A 17460-nucleotide genomic window follows, 5' to 3' on the forward strand; every position below is an offset into this window, starting at 1 on the left:
TGCCCTCTGGAGCCCTGCAGCTCTACAGGCCCCGTGCAGAGCTCACCAGGTGTTTCACCTGTAAATCAGCCTCACAGGTGACAGCCGACGCCCGGAGGCGGCCGAACAACGAGTCGGACCGGCTGAGCGGCTCCAGGATGAAGCCTCTCAGCATCCAGACAGACACACCTGCTTTCTCTCCTCAGAGCCGCGACGGATCCGCAGCCACGCTCACATGTGCTTCTGCTCTAAACCATCGACGGAGACTCTGGATCGTGTGCACCTTAAACTGAAAGATTAACTGGATATAATAACTGGATTATTGTTGTTTCACCTCTTGGATCCAGAAACTTGCACCGCATGAAAAGGACAAAAAGCAAAGGTTTCTTTGGCGAGTGATCTGGATTATATGTTGTGGATCAGTTTTTCATGCAACATGGTGGACCTGACGTGAGCAGATCTTCCTTTTCTTTACCCTGCTGCTGCTGCTGCTGGTGATGATGATGAAGATGATGATGATGATGATGATGGTGGTCCTGCTGGACTTTACAACCTGTGAGTTTCCTTTAACACTCAGCTGACACAGATACAGTCTGTTTCTGCTTTAACACTCAGATCAGGAGAAGAGAGAAAGAGAGATGTGCAGTTAATAAATGAATAAATACTCGAGTACTTTGACAGATTTAACACATCCGCCTGTTTTCATACAGGAAATATAGAATAATATCTCATTTATCTTTTAATTATCAGTGATATTGAATGCACCACCAAGAAGTAATGTCACCGGATAAAATAATAATCTAAAATGTTTTTTAAAAAATTGAATAATTATCTACATCAAACTTTATCTTAATAATAATATAACTTTGAAGAAAAATATTATTTTTGTAATTGTTATGACTGATTTCTTTTTTCATTTTTAAATTATTAATAATTATTTTTAAGGTTAGTGAAGTAAAGAAGAAAAAACAAAATCACACATAAAATAAGTCGAAGACTGTAAGTGACACAAATAAATAAAATAAATAACATAAATAAAATAAATAAAATAAATAAAATAAAATAAAATAAAATAAAATAAATAAATAAATAAATAAATAAAATAAATAAAATAAATAAAATAAATAAAATAAATAAAATAAAATAAAATAAAATAAATAAATAAATAAATAAATAAATAAATAAATAAATAAAATAAAACAAAACAAAATAACTTCAATAAAATAAAATAAATACTTTGGATCAATCAGCTGACGTCCTAGTCTGCATAAATCTGCAGACATGAACACATGAACACGTGAACACATGAACACGTCTCCTTCAGAAGTACAAAGCTGTAAAGAAAATGTTTGACATTTGGGGAGAAACGCTTCCTGTCAGAGTTCAGATTGATTTCTCTCATCATTCTCTTCTTAAACCTAACTAACTATTTTGAAAAGACTGTATCATGTGACGAGCAGCTGACTTGTGTTGTTGGACTAAAACGCATAAAAAATGAGGAGTAACTTTACGTAATATAAAGTAATATTATAGGAACCGTTGTATGAGGATGTTGTTTGTGTTAATCTGTACAAAAAACATGTAATTAATTGAATTAATTGAAATGAAATACGTGAGTTAAACGCTGCTGCTTCCTAACAACACTACCAGCTGAGGTCTGAGGTCAGATTTAAAGGTGAACTGGTTTTCTGTCAGCAGATGTGTGCACGCTGCCGGCTCCCAGCAGCGTCTCCATGCAGTCTGTGGACATGAAGCACGAGCTGAGGTGGAGCCCCCTACAGGCCCCCTGCAGCACCGCGGCCCTTTACTCTGTCCAGTTCCAGGGGTAAGTCGTTCACAAGAACACTTTACTGACAGTGAAGATGTGGATCAATCCGCCGCTGAACATAGTCCCCCAACAAACGCTCTATTTCCTCCTGTTTGATCCATGAAAACTTCAACGAGCGGCTGTTTTAGGAGATTAATGATGAAGCCATGTTGTTTTAAAAGATTCAAGTTTTCAGTCGGAACCAATGGAAGCTGAGAGACACAGACAGGAAGTACGACCGCATTGAGAGCTGGACCACAACAACGTGTTGTTGGTTCTGAGTTCTGAACCAACAGGGCTTGAAATAAATGTATAATATAAATGTTTTGGCTGGTTTCCATTTTGTCTTAAGACTAGTGAAGCTGTGATAGATTATAGATTTATCTGCTGATCATTTTCTCTATTAATTGATTAATAATTTGCTTGATGAAATTTATGAAAATAGAGTCCAAGTTGAGGAAATAAAATGTCTAGTTTTATTTTATTCGATAGTCCAAAAAACAAACGATTTTTTTTTTTGACAAACGATTAATAGATTCTCAAAATTCCCGCTGTGTAATTTTCCGTGAACGAATTGTTTTCAATAACTTGTAATGTATTTGTCATCATATCTGCCCTGCAGTAAACTCAGCCAAACAATAAACACGCCGACAATAATGAAATATGTGAAATATGCAGATGAGTCCTTGCAGGTCGACGTAAGAACAAAACAAATCCAGCAGGTGTTTCTATCTGACGTCTGTGGAGTCATTTAAACTATTCGGCCTAATAACAGGAGTCAACAACACGCCTGTGCTAACAATCAGAGTCAGCAGGTGTGTCCGCTCGCTGATGCATCACCGCTTTAGTTTGCGCACAGGAGCAAGTTCCTACATTCCGAAAGTGTAATTAACTCTCGGTAAACTTTCCTGAGGCTGTTTTGAAGTCATCCAAACCCTCCTCTGTTTGAGAGCTGAGCAGAGTTCAGAGTTGTGGTCGCAGTGACGGATGTCGGATGCTGAAGAACCTCCCGGTTCACTGTCACTGCTGTCACAGTGTGTTTGGCTAACCGCTAACCGCTAACAGAACTATACCAGCTCTGCTGAGTGCATCACCGCCGCTCAGCCGCCGCTGTGCGAGCAGACGGCTTAGTGAATTTGTTTTGTCAGTATTGTGTGACGTGTCTTAAGACGGCGGCTTCAGAGCCTGTCGCCTGCACATGTCGCCGCTTGTTGCTGAGTTTGAATGAAGTCTGTCTCTGCGTGTTCCCGTCGGGATGAGATGTAATAACTTTGGCGATGACTTTTTCTTTAGCAGCATCATCAGGTCGACTTTTCAATGTGTCCAATATTTTGGGTTATGACCAAATATCTGCAGAACTAAAGACATCAGCCTCAGCTTTAGTGTTTAGTGAGATGGTGAACATTATAGCGTGTTAGCGTCCTGATATTAGCATTTAGCTCAATGCACTGCTGTACAGGTTTCTGAATATTCTGTATCATCTTGTTGTAACTCTTCATTGAAGAGTTTTGATGCTTACAAATGTAAATATGACTGTGCATTATTTAATACACGGTTCCCCAGAACTCAGCTTGACATATTTGCTAACTTTGGGACTAAAGAACCTGAAGTTCTCTGGGTTTGAAGATAGACATGCAGTGAGAGTTTGATGACATAAATCCCAAGATGGGGGATCTGTCTTCATTAGCGGTGTGATAAATCTCAGGGAGGCTCCACCTGAACTGCTGACTCATTTGTACATTTGATTTAATTTTCAATGCACTGCGGTTTTCAATAAATCCTGATGCAAAACAAGATAAACACGGAGAGAACAGTAAGGAATCGGTGGCATGTACGGCAGCAGTGTGAGGTGGAAGTATGCGAGGTGAGGAGCCTCAGTTTGAGTCATTATTGTGGCCGGAGGCAGAATTTCAGCTCAGCTGGGTGAATATGTCAAACCCACATTTCATGTTCAGTGATGCGTGCAAATGGATTCGTCTCAACTCACACAACCAGTTCTGCTCTTGTTTGTTACAAGGAGACAAGAAACACTCATCATAAAGAAATATAAAAGCAGAATATGTTGGTGTTTGAATCTCTCTGTGTCTCTTTGTGCTTCAGGGAGTTTGAGCTGATGGTCCTGAACGGCAGCTGGGTGGACGCTCCCGAGTGCCAGCTGATTCCCCACACTCACTGCGACCTGACCTTTGACCTGGGCTCCGACTCCGACTACAACCTCCACGTCAGAGCGCAGTGCGGCTCCCAGCGGTCGCCCTGGACCGAACTCAGCCCACCTTTCAACCGCAGAGACAGTAAGAAAGGAAATAGAATTAGCAACACGTTGACTGTTGATTCAGGTCGGCAACCTCGTGAAAAGTGAAGTCGATGCTTCATGTGTTAAAGCTGCATTCTCTCTAATGTCCACCAGGGGGCGACTCCTCTGGTTGTATAGAAGTCTATGAGAAAATGACTCTACTTCTCTCTTGATTTATTACCTCAGTAAACATTGTAAACATGAGTTTATGGTCTCAATCTCTAGTTTCAAGTCTTCTTCAATACAGCATGATGTTCATTTAGTAAATGATGGTCCATTTAGAGTCACACAGACCATAAAGCAGGGGATGCTTTAGGGGCGGGGCTACACAGTGATTGACAGGTCTCTACGTCACTGCTCCTCAGTCCAGATATGATCACTTCCTGTTCACTGGTTGCAAAAAACAAGATGGCGACGGCCAAAACGCTGAACTCGAGGCTTCTAAAAAACGGCAGTCCACAAACCAAATCACTTCTTATATACATCAATGGTTAATTGAAGCTTGGTCTAGGGTGCTTTTATTGTGAAACTCAGGAAGCTGTTCCTGTTTAAATCTAAACTTCCAGTTTCTTTGACCAATAACTGCTGATTTCTTCTCTTTTTATTCAACTGTTGCTCAGAGCATCTTTGTCTCCTTCAGTTGAACCATTGAAGTTCAAATTCTTTCTCCACTGAACTAAAAAACATCTGTTAATAAAAAGTAAACATCAAACCACTGCCCCACAGGTGCACGTCTCTGTCTTTTACAACATGTATACAGGACTGTCTCAGAAAATTAGAATATTGTGATAATCCCCATACGTGTGATTTAGTTTACTGAACCAAGCTGAGTGTTTTTCAAGGCTCAGGAAACCCTTGCAGGTGTTTCGAGTTAATTAGACGATTCAAGTGATTAGTTGAATACCCTACTAGTATACTTTTTCATGATATTCTAATATTTAGAGATAGGATATTTGAGTTTTCTTAAGCTGTAAGCCATAATCAGCAATATTAAAAGAATAAAAGGCTTGCAATATTTCAGTTGATTTGTAATGAATCCAGAATGCATGACATTTTTGTTTTTTTAATTGCATTACACAAAATAAAGAACTTTATCACAATATTCAAATTTTCTGAGACAGTCCTGTATATATATATATTTTAAAATCATGACTGATTGACTGAATGTGACTCTCGTGCAGCGGTCCTGATGGCGCCGGAGATGACGGTGACGGCGGAGGGCGACGCACTTCAGGTGACCTTCGCCAAGCTTCCTCTCACCGCTGTCGTCAGCGTGACGGTGTGGAAGAGAGGCGACGAGCTGCAGGTCACAAGTTCACTTCACGTCTTCTCTTTCCTTTGTTCGTTTCCTTTCCTTCTTACTTCCTTCTACTTACGTCCTGTTTTTATTTCTTTCCTTCTTCCTCGATGCTCATCTTTTCTTTGTTTTCACCATTTTGGTCTCATCCCTTTGTCTCTACCATCATTATGTTAGTTTTATATATACTATCTCATCTATTTTGTTTATATTGTAATTTATTGTTTCTGTTTTTTAACATGTAAAGTGTCTTTGAGTACCCTTTAAAGTGCTATACAAATATAATTTATTATTATTTTTTCATCTCTCTCTCTCTCTCGTGTTCAGGCTGCTGTGTACTCGATTCCAGCCGAGCAGGCGGTTCTGCACGTCGCCGCCCTGCAGGAGGGAGCGGAGTACTGCGTCCGAGCTCGGACCGTCCTGGACACTCGGATCCACAGCGGCAGCACCGACACCGAGTGTGTCTCCATCACAGGACGTACGGGTGTCCTCTTCTTTACTTGTGATAACCTTTGTCATGTAACAGGTGTCCTCACCTCCAACACATCCTCACTGTCCATTTTTCTTATAGTTCTAAAATGTCATAACTTTCAGAAAATGTCATCTTGCTCAATATTCTTTCCAAAATATTCCCACTTTCAACAAATGTCCTAACTTTACAAAATAACCTACAAATATTCTCACAGTCCATGTTGTTACTTTCCTAAAATGACCTAACTTTCTGATTTGTTTTACTTCTACTTATATCCTCACTTTACAAAATGTTATTATTTTCCAAACAATTTTCAAAAAATAACCTCACTTATCATTTTTTTTCACATTACATAAATGTCCTCACTTCATGAAAATATTCTCACGATTTATTTTTTACTTTTCTAAAATGTCAATATTTCAACAAATGTACTCCCTTAAAAAAATAATCTCTCTTTAAAAATAAAAATATCACCTTACAAAAGTGTCCCCACCTTAAAAATAAGTTTATTACTTTTAAAAAATGTCGTCATGTTTCATATTCTTACTTTCATAAAATCTCTAAATTAACCCTCAAAAATCATCACCTCGCTCCTAAACTTTTCAAAATATTCAAATTTTTCAAAATACGTCCTTTTGTTCCTTATTATAAAATTCTCAAAACGTCTTTACCTTTTTGTTAAATTGTCCTCACTTTACATGTCCACACTTCATAAAAACTCGTCGCAGTATGTTTACTTCAAAATGTCCTCGTGTTCCTCATTCTTACTTTCCTTAAATGTCCTAACTTTAAAAAAGTGTCTGTTTGTTCCATATTCTTTGCAAAATATTCCAAATGTCCTCGCGTTGAAAAAATGTTGCACCTTCTTCACTTTAAAGATCCAAAATTGCATTTCTTATCCATTCGTCCTGACTTCATAAAAATATTTTCACGATCCATGATTTTACTTTACGACGATGTCAAAATATCTCAAACTTTAAGCAACGTTCTCACTTTGATAACATTTATGGAAAGTCAGAAGATGTTTACACCTTTGAAAATGTTGATACTTTCTAAACATTCTTTATAAAAGTGTCCTCTCACATTTGTTTACATCACAATTCTGATCCAAAATATTTGCCCATAAGGAGTTTATTTCCAAAACAAAGTCTGCTTTTCGTTCTTTCAGAATAAATTTCATGAACTTTCATTTTTTTCATTAAATTGCTGTACGATCCAAATGATCCCGTTAGTAAAAAAAGACTAACGAGCGGATATAGAAAGATAACGTTTCCTGTTGATTGACCTGCAGGTCCGGACGCTGCCTGGAAGACGCCGACCACCGTGACCGTGACCGTGGTCGTCATGGCCGCTCTGCTGTTCGCCGTGTTCTGGTCCGCCGTCCACTGCCGCCCACACGGCTGTCAAACGTATTTACATAAAGAGCCACTGCCCCGCTCACTGGTCAGTCACACCCACAACACATCAACACGTACACGTACAAATCAACACACACACGTCAATACATACACGTCAACACATACACATCAACACATACACATCAATACATACACATGAATCAATACATTAATTACCAGAATCAGAAGACAAAAGCATGTTAGTGGTAGAAATGCATTCACTGGTTGTTTAAAATATTCTACAATAAAAACAAAAATAGAGAGAAAATATTAAAAATAATCCTTCGCAAAAAGAATAGATTTTTTATAGAAACTGAGCAACTCAGTCTTGTTTTTGAAGTAATAAATATTGTGATTTATTGTTTCTGTCATTTTGTTTTGGCAAAATTCTAATGTGCAGTTTTTTTTTACATTAAGAAGATGCTTAAAATGTTTTATGAAATATATCAGAACCAAATATATTGTATATTGATATTTTTTGTGTATATATATTAATACTAATACGTACTCAAAGGCACTTTAAATGGCAAAAACAGAAACAATAAAAGGAATAACAACATTATTTACCATATAATTTGACTAATAATATATCAGAACCAAATATATTCCCCCACTGAGTATATATATACTTATAGCACAGAGATTAATCTGTGATCAAACTTTAAACTTTTCATTTGTGAATAAAGAAACTTTGCCTGTTGCAGGAACCCGATTGGGACATTCAAATCCCGATGAGCCCTGAGGAGGCGGAGCTTTGTGATCCGATCCATGTGAGCTCCGCCTCCTCACACTGATGAGCTGAGGATTCCAAAACGCTGAAGAGTCACAGACCAAAGTACTGAACTTAAAGTCATCGTGGATTTCGTGGAAATGATTTCTTGGAAGACTCTGTTGAGCTCAGCTCTCCTGGGAGGTCTGGGGGTTTGTGGTGCATTCAACTGTTGTGGGAAAAACTAGAACAAGCAGAGGTAACAACAGTGAACAGCATCAAATTGTGGAGAGATCAGCTGAACTGCATTTGTAAACCAGGACGCAGGAAATGCTTCACCTGTCCTGCAGACCAGGTTTGTGGCCTGACGGACCGTGGATTTTGGGCGTCGCCATTTTGGATTTGGGGCGTCACCATGTTGTTGTTTTTTTGCATCCAGTGAACAGGAAGTGACCATATATGGACTGAGGAGGAGTGACGTAGAGACGCCGTATACGTCTCTGGTAGAGACCTGTCAATCACCGTGTAGCCCCGCCCTAAAGCATCCCCTGCTTTATGGTCTGTGTGACTCTAAATGGACCATCATTTACTAAATGAACATCATGCTGTATTGAAGAAGACTTGAAACTAGAGATTGAGACCATAAACTCATGTTTACAATGTTTACTGAGGTAATAAATCAAGAGAGAAGTAGAGTCATTTTCTCATAGACTTCTATACAACCAGAGGAGTCGCCCCCTGGTGGACATTAGAGAGAATGCAGCTTTAACACGTGAAGCTTTGACTTCATTTTTCAGAACCTAAAAGTTAAAGTAACAAAATCATAATTAAAAGACCATTAAATGTGTCTGTTAATAATTTGAATCTTTAAATGATGAATCAGGATTTACATTTTTTTAAATGTCTTTGCTTCAATATTTACATTATTTTAAATATGTTACAGGCATTCTGCCTATAAATGAAATGAAGTTCTACCAACTGAGCAGTAAGATCATATGTTTTTTATACTTTTATGAGTTCATTCATTTTATAATATATATTTTTTATTTATTAAATTCTGGCGGCGAACTCCACCGTCCTGAATGTATCGTTAAAATAAACTGCCTCTTACTTCATTGCATTGCTTCTCTGATATTAGATGAAGAAAAATGAATTGATTTGTTCAGAACTGTGAAAAAATGTTAATTTGTCCCACAAAATGAATGGAAGCACAAACGTAAACAACATAATGTTACATTTGAATACATTGTAACCGTTTTTTGTGTTTTTTGAATGAATATCTTTAAGTTTAAGGGTTTATAAACAATTAAAGAGTATTTATTTTCTGTGACATTTGAACTTTTTGTTTATGCTGCTGTCATGTTGTAGTGTTACGTGTTTTCATCGTGTTACCGGAGTTTTATTATATTAATATTGTATTATTTTCTTTTTTTACATGAATCCTGATGAAGTGAAGTCAATGAAGATGATACTTTATATGAATATTTAGTCATTAAATGAAATATGTTTAAAAACCAAAAGTTCTGTTTTGTTTTTATTGAAAATACTGAAATCAGATCTTCTTGGACTCCTAAAAATTCCTGATAAACAAGAATTGAAAACATTGAATCAAATAAACTTTTACAAAAAAATGTAACATATTCTATTTCCAAAGATTATTTAAACATTTTATAATATTTTAACAACATCGCAGTGGCACTTTTCATTCTCAATTTGTAAGAAAAAAACAAATTAAATTAAACAACTTTTGAACTGTTATTTTTTTTACAAATCCTTGATGGGTTCCCTAACATGTAGTTCAGGATGACCCTGACTATGACAGGACAGTTTTTAAGAAAATCAAACGGTAAATTACCTTCAACGATACGACTAATAAATGATATTTAGATCATGGTGCACAATTTATGTGAGAGTTTGTAAACAGATGTTTTCATGTAGTTTTGCTATTGTTTAATGATGCGGCCCACATAACATAACATTTTTAATACTTCAGACTTCTCTGCGTTGTTTGAGTCTTTGAAACAAAGTTACGATAAAGGTAACGATTACACAACAATTCTTACTTTCAAGTGATTATACACCAAAGAAAACTAATATTATATTCAATTCCTGTCAATAGATCCGCCTGTACGCTGCACACTGTTTCTTTAAGGAAAGGTTGTTATGACACGATGAACAATGTCTTACTATGTATTTGAACTCTCTTTAAAAAAATTAAGTATTTGTTTTGTTTTGTTTTATTTAATTTACTTAATTTATTTTATTTTATTTTATTTAAAAACAAAACAAAAAGACACATTTTAATTTCATATTTTGTGTAAATGACGTCATTTGAACCTATTATTCGTATAAATGTGAGAACTTACTGCTGACATCCGGGTCTTTCTCGTCGTCCTTTTTGTCCGCTCTCAGCACCTGTACCGTAGTCACCTGAATAGACGTGCACCAAACCTTTAGAAGGCGGCTGGCTTTGACACGGTGTTACCGTCTTAACAGTCTATGGGTGGTGCACTAATAAACTGGGGAACAGACTTCGACACAACACCCGGATTCTCACTGACGGCAAAACAGGAGCGGTTGGGTTCTCTTCCCTGTGACGTCGCAAACAACGGATGGCGGCGGCCGTTAACGCGGAACACGTGCGTTAACACCCGTCGAAGATGGATGTAGAGGTGAGTCCCTGGGGGATGAGGAACTGTAAAGGTAGGCTACTGTGGTTTGTTTAGCTAACATGTTAATATATTAGTTTATATTAGTATATATTATTATATTAGTTTATTATATTAGTATATATTATTATATTCGTTTATTATATTAACATAGTTGGCTAAACAAGAGCTAACGGAAGAACCGGGAGATAGGAAATGATGAATGAACGATTCGGTTCATCAGAGTTTGACCAAGTTCTTCAAAGATGGAGCCAAACAGAGATCCGGTAAGTCGTAATATTCTTTATTGAAATGATTTTCTTGAGCTAGGTTAGCATGAAAGGTATTAGCATCAAAATTAACATCACTCAGTCTTTTCATTCACTGGTGAATTTAAAGATTTTTTTATTTAATTTTTTTAAATCTATTTTTCTTTCATAACATGTCTTCTTTCAGACTGGTGGAAAGAAAACATCTGAAATACACATTTATGTTTATTTTACTACTTTGTCTGTTTGCGTCAGTAGATTTCTCATTTAATTCAAATACAAGTTAGCATTAGATAATGCCTCATTTGCATATTTAAACGTAACATTTCAGAAAACACTTATTTTGAACCTGGCTCTATCCAGTGTTCGGAATGCTGTCGTGGACATTTATTTAAATTAGCACATCTTTCAGAAGATGACGTGTCATTTGCATATAACATTTTTAGAAAACTTGTAGTATCAAAAATAATTGTCTTATGTTGGTAATCATCTGGAGAAGTTGAATATTTGTATATATTAGCTAAAACTTTACACTATTGTCTCCCCTTAAATTACCAAAAGAAAAAGTACTCATAATGCAGAATGGCCCTTTTTAGAATGCTATATTATTGGATGATAATTATTGATGCATTCATGTGTTCATCGCTTTAATGTTACTGCTGTTTTGCACTGCCAGGTGCCTATAGCTATAATAATACATCAATTATTAGTTTATTTATAATCTGAATCTGCAAAGAAGCTGATAGACTGATATTGTCAAATAAATGTAGCATTGGAATAAAAAGTACTAAAAAACTGGTGGAGAAGAAGTACAGAAAAGTAGCATAAAACAGATATACTCAAAGAACAAGTATGTGTGTTATTTAAGTCCAGTACTTAAACAGATGTAGTTACTTTCCACCGCTGCTAGCTAGCTTACGTAATTAATTCTCTATGTGAATGTGAGTAATGTTAGCGGCTTTAGCTAGCTGTGCACTTGGCTAGCTACCGTTTGTGCCGCTGTTTTCAGTGATGTACGTGAGATTATTAAAAAATGTCTTAACACTTAAGACATCACTGTATATAGTTAGTGTGAGTGGATGGAGACAGCGCTGTTACAGAGACATGATTCAAGCTAACGAATGCTGACGTTAGCTTAACTGGTGTTTTCGGTTTATCAAGCGAATCCAAACACGAATCGGACGTGTTTCCACAATGTAACGGAAAACTAACCATCGAGGCCATCACAAGGACAGCTGCGTATTTTCTTCTTGCATTCGGCTGAAAGTCGGCAGTTAACAGGGTCGCTTGATAAACCGTAACACCGGTCAGCCTTTTTCAGTGCGTTTAGTAACGCGTTGTACCGATAAACTGACACGCACGTCAGTTTACTGTCATTTCTCTGTTCGTTATCTCAACGCGGCTTGAGTTCTTTATCGATACAGGTGAGTTCACTTGAAGCTTTTCGCGTTCCTGACGGAGAGAGCGTTAATTGTTCTGATAACGTGTCATTTGCATCGTGGTCACGTCTTCATATTTATTGGGAATGGTGACATCATTTGTGAAGTTCTCCTCTTCTTCTCTTGAATCTACATGTTTAACGGTAGGTAGCCTATCAGTAAGTACTTTACCACAACCAGATACACAACACAATCACACTGTTATATAAAGACTGTACCATGTTGACCCAGAGTGTGTAATGCATGTTAATCAGCTATGGTTCTTTTGTGGTGTTAGCATCTCAAAATAGGCTATAAATATTAACTAGATCACTCACAAGCAGTAGACACATTTATTCTTTAAATGTGGTCTGATTTTAGACCCATTATTTATAACCTGTAGCATTAGCTAACAAATGTTAGCTGGTAACAATATTTGTAGACGCAAATGGCGGCACATGACAACCAATGTCAGCAAATAGGTTTTTAGGTGTACTTAGGATAAATTAGTTATGTTGTGAGCACAAAATATACATTGATAACTAACTTATTTAGCTTCTCCATCAGCAGTTTGAACTCAACAATAACCCTGGTGAGTTTGGATCAACCTCTCTGATGAACCTTCACCTTGAAGAAAGGTGGACATTCAGCTCATTTATGTATCTTTTGATTTGAACAGAAGTAAAATTCATACAGAGGATATTGGACAGCAAACCTTATTAAATAACATAGTTCTCCTTTGATCAATGCAGCAAAGAGGTCAGTGGAAGGATTCCTGGAGGAATCTGGTATCAAAGTGTCTCCAGTTAAACTTTGACACCAGCAGATTGAAAAGTACGTCATGAAGATGAGACCACACCATGATGAGGGTGATGTTTCCAAATGTGTCGGCATGGTGAGTACATCTCTGTTACAATTCAAAGGCTTACATTCACTAGAATTTGATTATAATCTTTTTTTATTCAATAAGAAAAAGGGTTGTTAGGAAGTGGTTCAACTTTATTATTTATGGTTCCGCCTCATGATTTAATGGTTGTGAGTTCTCATGACTAAATAACTGATAACATGAGATCTTGGTACAATTGAATATAAATGTAAACTTTGGTATGTTTGTGTCTAAGTGACTAATGGGGACAACAGTGTTTTAAATTGGTCCAGTTTTGAGGGAGAACGCTGCAGACGGCAACCGCTAAACGAGCTGTGATGTAATCGCTCGGGGAAACTCACTCCGCCAATGAACGTCCACTAAAAGTGCTTTTTGTTGCCACTGAAAGGCTCAGATAGTTATTAAACAGCCCAGTATCATGGCAGGTCAATTCCTTTCCCCGTTCATGAAACCAATAGATTTAATTTCATCACTATTTCACGAACTGCCGTGAGACTGTGTTGTATTATTAGTGTCTGACAAAAACTCTTTTAGAGCTAAGCTTTCTGTGACCAGACCTCCTGTTTCCAACGCTGACTCACTTTCTCACGGTTGTCTTCCAGCAACAATAACAGACAGAACGATCGCTGTAGGGTTCTTATGTTGTCAGACACTTAAAATAACAACCTGAGCCTCTCAGTGGCAACAACAAGCACTTTTAGTAGACGTACATTCTCCTTTAATTCTGGACCAATTTAAAACACTAATACTTAGACACAAGAACATGGAGCAATAGAGTCCAGGTTAAAAGACACAGAAGCTGCTTAAGATTGTGTGAACAAGAAGGTAGTACAACTACCCCATAAGTATTACTTTTACTAAAATCAACAAGATGATTTGATGGATATGTCTTTGGCTGTCTCATTCTTGATGGACGCTGATCACATCATTACAACCAATGTGCTGCCATCTAGTGGACAAAGTTTGAAGAGTCAGTCAGAGTCAAGAATCAATGTGGTGGATATGAATTAGATTTGTAATCACATGTTGGAACACTTAAGTGAATATCTAAAAATATGATGAAACGATACTGTGACAACTATGTGAATATTTAAATAAGCTTGCTGGACACTGCAGGTGATAAGAATATGTAAATATATATAATATAGTCAACAATGTCTCAATGTTATTGTAGTTCATGCAGTTCTGAGAACAGTGCATTACTAATTATCTTTTTTTGTATGCGAAAACTAAAAGATGTTTTTCTTTACAACATGATTTGTTATATTTTTTTGACAAGCATGGTTTTCAGAAGAAAAGAAGAATGAAACCCTTTTGAAACCATTTTCCATTGTATTGTTTTCAGTGTGAAGTAATGTCACAAAAGGATGGAAAAGAAGTCAACTCTCTGTTAGCCTGTATATTTTGTGAGTATTTTTCTACACTAGTACACAATCCAAAGTGATGAGTAAATGTGGGTATTTATTTATCAAGTTCAGTAAAGCGTCCATATAAAACCTAACTTTGAATGTTTTCTAAAATGATGCAGCAACATAGAAGCTTTTAGTGGGATACATGTATACAAGCATTACATGCTCATTCTAAAGGACGTGGTCATCTGAAATTAGTTAAAGAAAAAATTGCAATTGCCAAAAACAGGATGTAAGTGAAGGTAAAGACATGGCTAGCAACTGGGGCTGGGCAATAGTTAGTATTAGAGAACAGAGTTAATGTCCCTGCACATGATTGTACTGTGAAAATATTCTGTCTGTAGGATGACGATGCACACCGACACATCAGGACAAGAGAAAAAACTAAAGGCAGGAATTAAGCTTGAACTTCATTAATTAGTAATTTCTCCTTAATGCAACCAAAGATTGAACTGCAGGACAGTAACATGTAATTCAACTCAAAAGCTTTTATGTCAGAAATAAACATCTTAGGAGCTCAAAAAGGAAAACACTGATAGCTCTGTGTAAAAGACGGCTTGTAATGAAATGTAAACTGGTTGTTGAAATCATATCTTCTGGTATAAACTTTGGAGCATTTCAGAAACAAAAAACTAAATACATATAATTTATGGCCACTGCGGCGTACGCAGTCTCCAAAATACAGTCGTAGCAACAGTTACTATGGCATAAAATATACCGTCAAAGTTTTACACCAACTCCTTTACTGTCATTTCATCATCACTAGTGTTATTTTCACATTAATCTGATTCTATCTCTAACTCGCTCCTGTCCATGCAGACTAGATTATTATTTTCTCCTGTTGTCACAGAATCATTGTTTCTGTCACATAGTGTGGCTTTTACACCAATAATCTCTTTATGATGTAGATGTTGAGCACTATATGTTTCAACTTAAAGCTACACTAGCTGTACTATCTCTACAAATGTCAGTGGATCTACTGTATCTTTTCTTCTCAATATTATTCAAAAGCATTTAAAAGTACAGGATGAATACATTAATAGCAGAAGTAACTAATGCAGAACCAGCAGGTGGAGTTGGGTGAGCCAAGTTGAACCTCTTGAACTCATAAATGTATCCATTTATTGCAACAAATGGAACCACAGTTATGCTTGGCGCTGGTGGCTCCGCTCTTAAAATGCTCCCTGGATTAGCTAAGCAGCACACAGAGCCTAAACAGGGAGCACCGTGCAGACACCCCCAAAAACAACGGAACCCAACGCCAAGTCTGGTATAACACCAGCAAGCCTGCTGCGGAACCTCTGAACCCTTTATCTTAAGAATAAGGGTGCAAGCATACATCATCCTACCATGATGTGAAATATTTATGTGCAGCAGCAAGCTGCTGCAGACGTCAGCTATCACGTGTTAGCTGTTTCTTCATGTCATGTGAAACTGGCAACTTTCCTCGCTTGATAACATTTTGGTTGCCTAAAAATGTCAGCGTTTGGTTGTACTTAGCTCCACCCTCTCCTGCTGTGGTTGCAAAAAAACAACAAGATGGCGACGGCCAAAATGCAGAACTGGAGACTTGAAAACTGTAGTCTATCTTTGTAGACATCTGAGGGTGAACCCCCGAATATGCTGTGGTCACAAACAGGGATATCTTTGATATTTAAAGTAATTTTATGAATTGTTTGAAGTTGTTATAACTTATTTACTGCTTGGTCTAAAAGTCTAGCCCAAAAGATCTTGAACTATTTCAGAAAATAAAAATAATTTTAGATGATTTGAAGTTGATGTTAGCTGCATATGGCCTCACACATATACTAAGTGAAGTGCACAATGACACATTAGAGGACAACAGAAAGCACTCAAGACAGTATTTGTTATATCAAATAGGATTTATCATTTAATATTTTTTCCATCATTAGCCCTATAACTACAGAACAACAAAATGCAATTCAACACAGAATAGAAATTTAACAAAATGTATTCAAGAGTAGATAGAAAAAAAATAGAAAAAAACCCTGTATTGAACAATGTAAACTGGCTGCAGTGTTGATATATATTCAATATTTTTATGAAAATACGTTTACATTATAATAGAAAATAAAAAAATACATTCACATATTCGGTATTCAGGTTTGCTGAGTTAATAGGGCTGCAGAATTAAACTTTTACATTGGTGGTAATGAAGTCAGCAGGTTAACGTTTCTAGAACAACATGTTGGCACACTTAGTCAGAGTAAATCTCTGTTTTCTTTCAGGGAAATAGAACAAAAATAGCAAATTACTCCTGCAGGGATACATTTGTAGAAAACAAAAATGTTATAAGTTTCTCTCTTTATCTGACACACATTGATTGTTGAGCTTCTCTTCGTCAAAGCAATTTAAGTCTCAGTCTCTTGGTTTTGGAGACTTGTGCTCTGCTTCTACGCTCATGTTAATCAGGGACTGAACTCACTGATTCCAGCCTGGCTTTGCTTCAGATTTCTCTCTTTCATGAAGCATGTCAGTACTATGGAGCGGAAGGAGTATCTGGCTTAAATCCTTTAAGTCTACTTGGCAGTTTTATCAACTCTGCCCTCTCTCACATCTCCTTTGTCGCTCACTTTTCATAAAAAATCATAAAAAAAACAACAACATTTGTTTGACAGTCCAGCACTACAGGTCCCATTCGCGCTGGTACTTGTGTTGTCATAATTTGGTTGTCTTGGCTATAGACATGAAAAAATCGTTGTCCCATTTGGACCTTGCCCAGAATCACTCACAATCTTTTCTTGTTATTTTTATTAGAGATTCACCGAGGCCGATCTGCGTTTCCCAAAGGATTTTTTAAAGGGGGGGGGGGCAATTGAGTTAAATGTATCAATCTGGCGTACTTCGAGAGCAAA

General features: G+C 37.0%; 1 protein-coding gene across 1 annotated transcript; it reads left to right on the forward strand.

Annotated features, from left to right (window-relative positions):
* Positions 1 to 199: 199 nt before the first annotated feature.
* On the forward strand, positions 200 to 9465 carry crfb16 (cytokine receptor family member B16). The gene is made up of 7 exons (XM_079173470.1): positions 200 to 534; positions 1678 to 1804; positions 3887 to 4077; positions 5261 to 5385; positions 5704 to 5854; positions 7140 to 7291; positions 7950 to 9465. The coding sequence occupies exons 1-7, from the start codon at positions 477 to 479 to the stop codon at positions 8037 to 8039; spliced, it is 894 nt and encodes a 297-aa protein (XP_079029596.1). The 5' UTR covers positions 200 to 476; the 3' UTR covers positions 8040 to 9465.
* Positions 9466 to 17460: the final 7995 nt, after the last annotated feature.

This window comes from Pholis gunnellus (assembly GCF_910591455.1).
Source record: "Pholis gunnellus genome assembly, chromosome: 14".
Taxonomy (NCBI): Eukaryota; Metazoa; Chordata; class Actinopteri; order Perciformes; family Pholidae; genus Pholis; species Pholis gunnellus.